This window comes from Phycodurus eques, chromosome 13 (genome assembly GCF_024500275.1).
Source record: "Phycodurus eques isolate BA_2022a chromosome 13, UOR_Pequ_1.1, whole genome shotgun sequence".
Classification (NCBI taxonomy): domain Eukaryota; kingdom Metazoa; phylum Chordata; class Actinopteri; order Syngnathiformes; family Syngnathidae; genus Phycodurus; species Phycodurus eques.
The window spans coordinates 21258807-21272302 of NC_084537.1; the positions used below are offsets into that span (position 1 = coordinate 21258807).

At 42.7% G+C, this 13496-nt stretch overlaps 1 protein-coding gene across 1 annotated transcript in view; it reads left to right on the top strand.

Moving 5' to 3' along the window:
* The first annotated feature begins 3308 nt into the window (after positions 1–3308).
* Positions 3309–13496, top strand: part of LOC133411133 (corticotropin-releasing factor receptor 2) — a 29314-nt gene continuing 19126 nt past the window's right edge. The window contains exons 1-2 of the mRNA XM_061693058.1: positions 3309–3495; positions 3596–3715. Of these exons, the coding sequence (XP_061549042.1) occupies positions 3372–3495; positions 3596–3715 (244 nt within the window). The 5' untranslated portion in view covers positions 3309–3371. The remainder of the gene's footprint in view (positions 3496–3595; positions 3716–13496) is intronic.

Here is a 13496-nt window from a genome sequence, read left to right on the forward strand (position 1 = left end):
ACATTTCACATTTTAAAATCACAGTAAGGAGCCCATAGTGTGCCGGGCTATCATTGCAAGCAGCCTCTCAAATATCCAAATTTCCTCTCTTTGTTTTATGAAAATACTGCTACAGCTTCCAAGGAAATCCACAAAGTAACGACCAAGTAATTATGGTACTATTTGTAGATATTTTCAAGTTACATGCATACACTTCACCACCAACAACCAATACAATATATACATATGGGGTGTCTCCTTGGGGTCGCGATCCACACATTCAACACAATAGAAAATGTGACTGTGAATGTGTGTATGCACTGTGACGTAGAAGTGAACGTATACGTACGTAATGTAGGTCAGCTATTTCCCGTCTATAGCTTTAGCCACTGTGGTTTGCAGTGAAATGTCAGGTGGTGCTACGGCCAGATGTGCTAATAATGCTTTTCATTACTGTATTTTGTTACCATTTGTTTGATAAAGTGATTGAAAGAGCACCCGCGGCTGTTTCCATCCTCCTTGTATCTATGCCACCTGTTATGGATTACAATCGTCCTAACTAGCGGCGGTAGGCTATATTCAATTAGCTAACGACATTTACTCTAATGGCGACAGACCGTACTGGATAATGAAAAAAAAAAAAAAAAAAAAGTCTGCACTGAACCCACAATAAGTGAACGGTGACGTAGCAAGGGAGGATTGTGCAACAGTTAATTCTCTGAGTCCGGAATGTTCAAATGTACATGTAAAACACTGCACATTGCATGTACGGTTCAAACGAAGGAATTAATTCACTTTACATGGTTTTCATGGGGTAAGGAAGGTAGAGTGACAATTTTAAATTCCACATAGCGTGAGTTTTCTGCAGTGGTGGAAAGTCTCTTACTTTAGAATCCATCGATCCATCCAATTGTAATTGAAAATGGACACACACTGGTTATTTTAATTAGACATCGAAAATGTTCAAAAGAAAGTCGAAGGGGGCTGTCCTAATCTACCAGACGGTTCGTCTCACGTGACAATCAAAATGACTCCTCAGAATTACAATTTGCTGTAATCAGCAGAGTGAAGTTGGTGGAACTCATAGGTTCTTAATCTGGGGTTCTTAATCATAGGTTCTAAATCTGTCATAATATGACATGATGTTCAATTGTTTTGATTATGAGGGTTTCCTTGTAAAAACAAATCTCCCCTGAGAGGGGTCCCTGACCCCAAACGGTTTCAGCTCCCCAAGCCTAAATGTCAACGTTCTATTTTACAGGCTAAATATTTTAACGTAGAACTATATGAAAAATATTAAAACCCTTGATCTTCCTGTTTTGGTCCTTCCCAACCAACCCAAACAAGCTAAGCCTTCAACAATGATTATTATCTGAAAACAGGAGACGTACTCAAGAAGCAATGAACAGAATGAAGGCAGTTTCAAGGGCAATGACCACTAACAAACAGGATCCAACCACGATTGAACGGAAATGTGCACTCAGTCAAATTACATCGGGGGACACAGCTGGGCCGAACACAAGTGCAGGGAGAAGGAGGTGATTGGCTGTCCCATAAGGGTATGACTGATGAGAGCAGGTGAAACTAATCAGACAACAAGGCGCACAAAACGGACACAGGGGGTGCATCTCAATTCTTTATTTGCAACCTCCTTGGTCCGCGATCTTTGCTCCCGCCCCTGCTCCCCAGACACACGCCTCACTCGCACCACATTTGTAGTGCCTTATGAATATGTATACAGTGTCGATATGTTGAAAAATACTTTTTGAACTTAAAAACTGACAAATCGAAAACAATAGATTTATATGACAATTGTGGCATTATTAAGACGGACACAAACTGGACAGCTGCTTCTGTATAAGAACAAAACAAAACAAAAAAAAAGATCTGTGACTCGAAAACAGAGTAGAATCATCAGAACTTTCTTGAGGTGACATTTTCATTTCTGTGATTGATTGGGATTACACAGAAAAAATAAACAAACAGAAACAAACACAAATTTGTCTACTAGTCTTTTCGTTTCAAGCTTAGCTTATCCTCCTGATCTCGACCTCCAACATGCTGGGCAATTACTGATCACATGATCAAAAATGATCTGTTTCTGTTTTTTTTACCTTGTTGAATAATTTTTTGGTAATTATTGTGAGAAGTCATATACGTGATCAGTGTCTTCACATTAATGTATATCATTAATTATTATTCAGAACATAACTGAAGGTAGTCTGAGCAAATTCATTTCATAAGTGTGTATCAAACTGGGACCGCTTTGCATTATTCAGATCCCAATAAGGAGTGAGCCCTCAGTTGACCCCTCATTTACATTTTAAATGTGATCCAACGCAGGAATCATTGCAAATCATTGGGTGGCGTTAATGCACTCTTAAACTTTGCAAACCGCTGTTAAACACAAAGAAGAACTCTTGTTTTAAGAAGAACACCTCTTTTAAGGCAATTAACACCCCCTATTTTTGTAATTACGTGGATAAACCGAACAGAGCCACCTGCCGATGTATGCTACGATACTATACGAAGTCGTCCTTTAAAATAAACACACAGTTTCATTAAGACTAGGAGTTCCTGTCATCTTTTATTTTTGCATCGGTCTTCCTCACTCCCGCGACTGACTCCGACCCGGAAGTCGATACGCATCAGGTATATATTAGGCGCGATTTCACCAAGCAAGCCAACCGACATCTGAATTCGGCAAAAGAGGTCAAAGCACTTCCATCCGTTCCAGGTATGGAAATGGACTAAACAACCGTAGGAATATTCAACGTCTACGTCTTTTGTTTTACACCAAAGATATTATCCGACATTTAGCTTTAAATATATATTTATCATATTTGTATCAATAAATGATAACATGTATTTCACTTTCGTCTAAGAACCACATTTTAGCAAATTCAAACTATCATGACATCATCCCGAAGTTATGCTAGCTTGGTTATGGCGCGAAGTCCGTAACCCGTCTTCCGGGTTTGGCCCGGTGACGTCATATGTAGTCGCCCGACAACGCCACCTGGTTATGGAAACTACTATTTTATATAAAGCCATACTTTTAAATTAACCGTGCAAAGTCGAAGTAAGTAAGAGTACCAGCAGTGATGAGTTTTAGCTTGGCTCTACCTCTCGTCTGACGTTGATTGACGCGTTTTTATTTGTTTGTACTTTTATGGCGATTATTATGATGGCTCTGATTGGCCAGTGCGTGCGACTCGGGACTGCGAGTCCTCTGCTAGTCGTGGGCGGGGGAGGGCGAGGGGGGGGGGGGGGGGGGGGGAGTGGGAGTGGGGACCGAATTATTAAACTGCCGCTCGCCGCACACGAGCTGGCGCACTGGCTCGGCTCGGCTCGGCTCGGCTCAGTGCGTGCGCGCCCCTCAATCCGTCCGCATGCACGGGACCATGGATGCGACCCTCAACCGGATCATCTGGGCGGACTTCGATTGCACTTTGCTGGACGTGTCGCAAGACACGCCGTGGGACAACGCTTCACTCTCACAATTGAACGCTGATGGTAAGAAGGAACGCTCCAGTGCTGAGAGGTGAGGAAATGACAACTCAAATGGAAGCTGTGAATTATTCTTTTGTTGTTGTTTTCTTTAAAACCCTACAAGGTTTCTACTGTAGCGCCACCACTGATGAGATTGGCACCTGCTGGCCACAGAGCAACACCGGGAGGATTGTGGAGAGACCCTGCCCCGAGTACATAAATGGAGTCAAGTACAACACAAACAGTAAGATGTTTTTATCCTCATGGGAGGGGGAAAAAAAGTTGCAGATTTTTATTTTAATTTTTTTTGGGTGAGAGGCTCGTGCATGATTGTTTTGTTTGATGCGAAGCATATGTGACAAGGGGTTCCAATTGTTATATCACCTCCTGTCAGTGAAAAAGGACGAGCCACACTTGAGCATGTGTAATGCTTACAAGACAAGCCACTTAAAGCGAAATGGCAACTCTTGGTTTCTGAGAGGCAAGCTTGAGTTTTGACTCATGTGTCAGGGGAATTAAGGTGCTGCATCCCGGACAAAAGACGCGCACACACAAAAAAAAAAGAAAAAAAAAGGAAAATATCACCGTGAATAATATCTGCTCTCGTGGCACCCGGGGAAGAAGCGTGCATTTTGTCTTCATCCATCCATCTTCTGTACCTGCGTTATCCTCACAAGGGTCGCGGGTGTGCTGGAGCCTATCCCAGCAATCTTCGGGCGAGAGGCGGGGTACACCCTGAACCGGTCGCCAGCCAATCGCAGGGCACGTAGAAACGAACAACCATTCGCACTCACATTCACACCTACGGGCAATTTAGAATCTTCATTCAACCTACCACACATGTTCTTGGGATGTGGGAGGAAATCGGCGTACCCGTAGAAAACCCACGCAGGCACGGGAAGAACATGCAAACTCCACACAGGCGGGGGCCGGGATTTGAATCCCGGTCCTCAGAACTGTGAGGCAGACGTGCTAACCAGTTGACCACCTTGCCGCCCGCATTTTGTCTTGTTTGAACAAAAATTGTGAGTTTATTGCCTAAAATTAATGCATAATATGGGTCAAAAGTGGGGCAAATGTGCATAAACCACAGAAAATATGATTTTGTTCCCCTGTTTTTTCCTTGGCATTTCAGTCCATCTGGATAGTATTCTCAGGCTTCACTTTTTCCACATTTTTGTTATGTTAAAGCAGTACTGTTTTCCAATATTCAAATCCATTTTGGATGTGATTCCAAGAGTATTTTATTTTGCAAAAATCATTGTTACTATGGCTATGGCTATGACTATAGACTTCTGATTTTAAAACTAGTTTTTCATCAATGTACAGTGTATACAGTATATGAGGGGATAATTCCTTTGTATGGGTTCCAAGTCATAACAGCCCCCTGAGTCATAACTACAATGTGACCCGTTACAAAAATGAGTTTGACACCCCTGTTTTACACTGTGATGCAGATCCCGCACAACCCGCCCATTTTCTTTTATCTGTCTTGGGCCCTTTTGTGTTAGAATTTTGGTCGAAACTTGCAGTATGTACCACTACTCCACCAGTGCAAAGTGTGTGTTGTAAATAGTTTCCGTATGCACCGTATTTCCTTTCCCAAGGGGATCGTGAATAAGGTGAATGGGGAAAAAATGGTCAAGGCAACCATCAACTGAAAATTTAATTTCTTGCTGAAAGTGGTACAATACATTTTATTGCGTCGCTGTACTACAGGGCCAATGCGGCGTGCATCTTTGGGTAATGTTGTTATTGTTATTGTTCTTCTTCTTCTTAACATCCTCCTCCTTCATTTATACATGCCTTTTTTTGTGCACTAAAGGACACAGTACAAAGCATAAAAACAAAAAAAAAGAAAACAAATATGCATAAAAAGTCAAATAAAGGGATCAGCAAGCACAAATGGAGTCAAGATATTGTTAGGACAGGGCTTCCTTGGTTTACGCTAATAATCACATATGCGGTTTCCAGGTTACAAATAACCGACAATGAACCAGTTTGCGTAGCGACGTAAGAATACTCGGGGTGTAGAGCTGGTCCACTGTGCCACGGCCAGGACGAAGACCACACTGCTCCTCCTGAATCTGAGATTCACATGGCACAAGAAGGCCCGCAGCGGTACTGATATAGTTCCTCTTTTCATCGGGTTGTTTTATATGTAGGGCCTACGTGGCTGTTGTAGGAACAGAATGACATCATTAACCGAGGACCCCCTGTAAAGTACAATTAAACCAATAACTGACGGATCTCTTTTTTTTTTTTTTTTGGGGGCGGGGGTCCATAGACCCCACTGAGATATAAAGATTAGTTTTACACCCAGACTTCACTGTATTCTACTATTTTCTGCTTGTAAATTGCAGCTTCAAGTCTTCCATTCTTTCTTTGTCGCGTCAGATCCAATTGTGATCAACACAGTATGCACAAATGCACACACAAACACACACATCGGTGAGCAACATTTTTCTTTGGAAAACAGTCACCCCAAACACAAGTCCTGTGATGCATGAGGACCGAGGTCCCAAGGACAACGATTCAAACCTTTCCCGAAGTGGCCATTTCCTAGCGCACAGCTGTTATCGCCATAATAGGGTCCGGTGCAATGTCATTATCCTCGCCAAACACTTACAGTGTCTGCTTATCTTGCTGCTGATACACCCACTCACTGCTTTGCTGGTGCTTCTGTTTGATGGGCATACCTGCTGTATTGACCCTGCTCCCTGTGCATAAAGTGCTGCCACTTGCACATGTATCCAAAAAATAAATAAAAATTAGTCCCTGTGGATTTATAAAATGTCTGCCAGTCATTTTAATGAAGCGATGCTATAGGGGTCCTCAGTTTATGACAGTCCCAATAGATGACGTTTCAAGGCTCTGAATGGTGCACCATGAAGTAGTTTGTGGAGCGTCAGAAGAGTATGTTGTCAGCCAGAGCCGCGTTGCGGGTGAGTCGTCTGGTGGGTTGCCCGTCGGGTCTTCTGGCAAGGGCACCTCAGCGGAAGGCTCTTAGCTCGGTGTGCTCACCCACCAGGGTTCCTCCCGTTCATTCTTTTCCGGGCATCTGCGCTGCTGGTGCATGAAGGCGACTTGGTTCTGGTCCTGGAAGAGTTTAATACCACAGTATTTCCACACATATAATGGTAAAAATTGCTTTGCTAAGATAATAATAATAACTTTATTTATATATAATTCAGCACAATTTGTAGTTTAATAGCTTAATGTGGTGGCAAACAACTTGTCATTTTTAACTTATTCACTCCTAGCCCTTTTCAGAGCAGATTTTCCCATGTTGCCAAGACAATCAGGACCCACCCCCCCCACCCGAAGGCGGAGGGAGGCTACGCTATCGTCCACCGGGGTAAACCCCAATGTACAGTCGTAAGTATGCCCACACCTGCTCGGTGCCTCTCACCGTGGGCAATTTATGAGTGGAAAAGAGTACAACTCTTCTCAAGAGGACTGGTACCGGAGCCCAAGCTGTGTGTTGAGGTGAGGCCAACTATATCTAGTCGGAACTTCTCAACCTTGCACACCAGCTCAGACTCAGGCGCTCGCCTTCGAGCACCACCACCAGGCCTGGCTCCAGGGGGGGCCCCGGTGACCCGCGTCCGGTCAAGGGAAGCTGAGGTCCATTTATGTTCATCATCATAAGGCGTCATTTGAGCCGTGCTTTGTCTGGTTCCTCACCTAGGAACCCGTTTGCCATGGGTGACCCTACCAGGGACGTAAAGCCCCAGACAACTTAGCTACTAGGATCATGGGGACGCACATACCCCTCCACCACGAAAAGGTGACGGCTCAGGGAGGGGTCAAAGGCTTGCTTGATGGCAAACCATAGCTACGTCACGGGAAGTCACATTTAAGGATGCTTGTAATGCAAGCAAAATTATGAAACAAAATGAAAGCACTCAGAGATTGAACATGCCCTCTCAGGTAAGGGGATGTGAATTCCCTTCCATGTCTTGGAGCCTATATAAATATTAATGTGCATGCAGAGCGGTGTAAGAGGTGTATGCATTTTTAAAGCTTCCTGTGTCTCTCATTGTGTATTTATAGATCTTTAAGTCGGCATGAAATGGGCAAGACCGGGACCGTGCCATTTTGAAAACATTCATTTTTGCTGCCGTGTGATCTTGTGTCTGTCGAGCCTCGGGGGAGACAAAGTGCTGTTTGTCAGCTTTGCAAAGTCGAGCCGTATCTCGGTCACTTTTTTTTTTCTTCTCCACTCGGCAGCAGAGTCACGGCTAATTATTGGCAGAATTACATTGCCTCTCCTGGACACCTCAGTGTCGTACTGCTCATTTCATTGTCATGCCGAGGGCCTCTGTGGTCAGCGCCACAAAGAGTCAGGATTGCTATACTGATTCCCTTATCTGGATTAATAAAATCGGAGTCATGTCAGCGTAGCAGCGTGCGAAGGGCTGCTGCGTGTAACTTTATACTACGTTTGAAGTGAGCGATGAGCATCGTGTGGCTTGTATAAAACTGAAATAAAGCGATGACTTTGTCAGCCCTTGATTTGTCTCTTTCGGATGTGCGGTACTAATCCGTACCATGTCCCCTAAAAATGGGCAAATCAAGTTTAGGGGATGGGGTTGGTGTTGGGGTTAGGGTATGGGTATTGGTAGGGTTAGGTTTGGGTTTGGCCTGGGGTTAGGGTTGGTGTTACAGTTGTGGTTATCGTAACGATTAGTGTTCAGTTAGGGTTAAGTGTCCTATTGGCGAAGCATTCATTTATGAACCCAACACATTTTTGGAATAATATCAAACAAGTCGACTCAAACGTAGTATCATCTCTAATGCTGGGCAAGGAACTCGTTTACAACTTAGAGGACTCCACGCTATATTTTACTGGGATACTTTTTACATTTTTAGGTGATGCTGTATTATTAGGGGCAACTTTCAAATCAGCAGTTATCTCTTTGTTTGGTTGTGTGAACAATAGCGTCTATGAAGTAAGGTGTAATGGTAAGCCAAAAATCCTAGTTCGGTATGTACCATGTGTGTACACAATAAAATAAAAATTAAACCGTACAATTTTTCATAATACACGACAGTTTGAGTGTTTTGTTTTTACAAAGTGCAAAACAAAATGTTTGTCTTTATCTTTGGAAATGGGGGGGACATGATATAGCGTTTCAATTGGATGACATTTAAAACAAACCAGTATGGATATAAGCAAAGAATATGCATTTTGTTAGCTATCAGCCTCCAATGGAAAACCCATACATACTTAACCTGTATTTTCTTAAAAAGCTGTCAATCGCCCCGAGCGGCGATGTAGACCGCTACATTAGCCTATCACGCTATCTAGCTCTTCGTGGACTGGCTTGCTGTACAGTGGTTTACCTGCAGATTCTGTTTAGATGTCAATGTACCAAATAAGACGTACACACATCATCATTGCTATTATTAAAACTAGACTGTTTTTCTTCCTCTGTAGGCATCATTGCTCTAGATGGGCTTCAAACACTGTTTTATTCCCCTTTTTTCCCCCAAAACCCAGAAAAGCTGCAACAGCAGGAGTGTAACCGGCTTGCTGCCTTTAAAGCTTCTTTATAGAGCTTTTGCCTGCAGGTAAACCGGTTGCTGCTGTACTCCATTTTTAATAAAATTCTCTGAAGAAGCGCCCTGGCACATTTCTACACGTGGCATTGGGAAATGAGTGGAGATCTCTAGATGCAATGTGGCAATATGGTAAGCAATAAAGACGAATTGACCAACATATTGAGGAGAAAAAAGGCGAAAAGTGCAATAGATCCTTGTGACTTCTAATTGTGGGAGCATACCCAAGAGTATGAGGGTGCACATAAAGACTTTTTCACTTGTGGGAGGCAGCACTTCATACAGTACAGCGTGTGTAAGTGGCACGTCATCAAATACCAATACTGTTTCTGTTTCCAAATGAGCATAGTTGTTACTGAATTGTTTTGTAAGCATAGCTAGACATGCTAATACGCATACAGTAACTATGCAGTTGTAATTTGAATAACTACTTTTTGTGTAATTATTATTTGTCCTGTAAATTATAATTCACTTGACTATGAAAAGCCATAAGATTTCTAACAACCAATCCGGGACCATTTTGAAGTCGTAATTGAAAGCAGTGTTTTCCCCAACCTTTATTCCGAAATCTGGGCCTATTTAGTTGAAGACCGAGCAACACAGCAATGGAAAGCAAATGCATTTAGTGAGCTACCGTGTAACTGTTACAGATGTTGGGAATGCTAATGTTGTGTCGCTACATCCTAAAATATCAATGAATACATGCGTACATTATTTAATTTTGTAAGGCTGAAGAGCAGCGAGTGTCTGACATTTATAGAAAGTGACGGCATGTGCATGCGTCTTGCTCACGTGATATGCTCTCGTTATCCCGACATGCGATTCCATGTTTGGCTTATTGATTTCCCCTTATGGGCTTTTGACTTTCACTCATGTCTCCCACCAACTGATTGCGGTAAAAAGCATCTGACAGCAAATGCGTGGCTGGCTGGCGTTTATGTGCAGCGTAGGGGTGAAGATTGTATTACAGTAATTCCCCGCCATGAAGAGAATGCGTCAGTTAAAGAGGCGCACATGAGTCATTAGCGTCTCTCCCAGAGACCATTATAGGCTCTTGTAATATGCAATCTTGAGAAATGTCTGATAAACGTCCTCAATAAAATGCATGAATGGGGACAGAATGGCGGCCACCTTATTAAATGACGCTTGGCAAAAATTAAATATGCATCTCATGGAGCGGCAACAGTTGGATGCGCTTTCCTATTGTCCTCAGCTTCCTTGCGTGTCCTTTCAGGCAACTGACTCCTGACTTTTCAACTTTTTTTTTTTAAGTTTTCGCAAATCTTAAACCTCAACACTGAGCAAGATTTCCTCACGTACCGACTTACTCATTTCAAACTTTGTTTTAAATGTTTTTTATTTATTTTTTTAAAATCATAACCTATTTTTAAAATGTGAGAGACCCCACATACGACAAGGACAAATCACTCTGTGTGTGCTTAACTGCTCTTGTAGGGCCTGATTCCATAAGATCCTAAATAGTGGGCGCTACATTATGTCTTCACTGTAACAGATTGCACAAGCATTTTTATACCTGTTGGCAACGGGTATAAAAATGGTGGAGACCGCCATATTTAAAAGAAGGTTTTGCGCTTTAGGTGGCTCTGATGGTCCCCATGGAAAATTTGGGAGCACAAAGTGAAGTTTGAAGTGATGGAATTGGAAGTGTTAATGGAAGGTGAACAGAAAAAAAATAAATCTACTGCTCCAATAGTTTTGGGGAAGCCAGTAACCACATACAAGCCAGCACCAATTGTCACTTCACGCTGGAAATGAACCTGATGCAAGGAAATGCAGTGTTGAAAGTTTTCTCAAAGCTGGTATCGCATGACTCTTTCTTGTGACTATCACCAAGTCTGCCCTCACATTATTCAGAAGCTTCAAAATTGTATTGCTGAATAGACGATATGTGCCGATAATTTTTCTTTATGGCATTTCAAAAAGGTTTACTCCAGTGTATTCCAGTTGCCTGTTTAAAGATGCAAAATGTGTCTCAGGTTTGATAAATCACATGGACGTGTGCAAATTCATCTATTTTTATATACTCCTCCTAGAACGTGCAAAATGTACTGCGTGGCAGTTTTGTGTTTGGCAGACTCAATCCTGGGTTTGCTTTGTTAGGAGATCAGCTTCCACTTTTTTTGGCGCCCGTTTTTGCACTCACGAACCTTTAGTAAATTTTCATCGTAAATATAGAATGGGTTTGAGTTAATATTGTCGACCCGACCGTTTTCCGAACAGATCGGGGACGATCACTTAAAACAACCCACACCACAGTTAATCCCTCAGCCTAATCTTGTAAAGATATCAGATAATTGGGCTTTTTCTGGCTTTGATGGGAAGGGAGGGCAAATGCTCAGATTTGGCCTGATTGTATTTGTGTACACCGCTTTACTCGATACAGCCTTACCTCAACGTCTTCAACCATAACACACACATACCAGTCTCAACCATTTTTTTTTAAGCACATATGGCAGCTAACCAGCAGATAGCAGCTAGCTGGCAAGAAGTTAATTTACCAGTCTGCATCTTAGTGCTCCTTCTTGTTAGATAGCACAAACAAATGGACAAAGAAGAAATTGCTGGTAAATCAATGCCAGTCTTGTTATCCCAACAGGAATGGGGGTTGAGCAGAGTTAATCTTTTGTCTAGTCTACTGAGTTGCTACATTTCGGCCAAAGTCCATATCGTACGATATTCGGGTCATTTGAGGTACCAGCATGTTTTCGTGATCTCACTCACGATTCGATGAACCATCTCAGTACCAATAATACATCTTCCCTTCCCTGTCTTTGATTTTATTATCCTCTCTAACGTGCACAGAAATCGCAATGTAGAATGCACCCGGCAACCAGCTAGGGTGCGGACACTGCCTCTTGAATTTGGGCCTGGATCCTAAACAACTCATCCGAGGCAAGTGGGGTAGGATTATCACAACATTGCTCTGCGTGTATTCCGTTTCTGCAAAAGCTCAACTGATTTGCTGCCTGGGCTTCGGGGGTAAAGCTCACTGCCTGCATCGTCATGTGGGGAAAATAGATTTAGGAAGACAGCCGGTTCCAAGCGGTGCTGTTCGAGGCTTATGACATGGAATAGTCACTTAAGTGAAAGTGACCTTTCCATATAAAAATACCAAGCGGTGTGGATTTGTTTTATTCTTGGGAACTTCAAACTAGATGCGGACAACTGTTATTATTCTGCGGGGAAAAAAGTGAATACTGATTAGCAGTTAGAAAAAAAAAACTGTTGAAAAACTGATCACAAGAACACTGATTACAACAAAAAAGTGCCGATTTGACAACTGTTTTGATTTCACATTGTGCATAGACACAAGGATGGCAGTTTGAAGTACCTTCAGTGGAAAGCTGTCCTCAAGAAACTGACTTTCTCATGATAGGCTTTCGACTACATTGAATAATATGATTCCTATTGAGCATATGATGCGGCAGTCTATGGATGGGCTCAAATGCAAGTAGAAGGAAGTACAAACCCACCAGAAGAAACCCAGTAAACGTGTCTCAACATGTTTAACTACAGGGAGTACTTCATTTACGACGTAACATGGACATGCAAGGCATCTGTAAGTATATTTATGTCACTTGCAATGATAAAAAAAATCCCACTCACTGGAGTGCGATCCTCTGCCAAGTTCAAGCAATCATAATTTGGATACGCACCAAATTGCCCGCATTCATAAATAGACACCTCCTGTTTATCCCTGGATCTTGTCATTAAGACTCATGATTAATTCAGTGGAAAATTAAGGAAAATGTGAGGAAAATGTCCTATCTCTGAAGGAGAAGGAAGACTGTTTTGTCCAAAATGTAATCAGATATGCCTTGGCCCGTCCACAGATTTCCCTGGAAATTGTTATTTGCGGAACCCTGCTCACAAACAAACAAATAGAACACAGATCGGGGCCAATAGAAGCGTCATCTGCGCACACGTGTGTGAGACTCCTCGGCTCGTCTCAAAAGGCCGAGTGAAGAGCCGATGTTCCAACGCGGCCTGGGTGGCCTGTGAGTGCTGACAGGTTCGGGTCATCAGAGTCTTAACGCTTTATGATGTGAACTTCAGTTCGTAGGGAGGAGTTTTGCTCAACCACCCACTTGGGATTTTTAGTATGTGATCGTGGTCTTCTGGACTCTAGTAATATTGGTGCGGAAAGGCCCCATTTGAAATTGTTTTATTCTAAGGTCAATTGAAAAAGACATTGTCATGGCTTTCCCATATTTTGCAGACGAAAATTGGCTTGGTAGCAGAATTTAAAAAAATAATTGACCCCCCCCCCCAAAGCTAGTTTCTCTATATGAATATTGGAAGGCAAGTCTGTCATGATTCATGGTAAGGTAGTGGTTAGCACATCTGCCTCACAGTAGAAATTGAATCTTGGCTTGGGCTGCACGTGGGCCCATGTGCGTGATGTATGTTCTCCCCATGCTTGCATGGCTTTCCTTCGG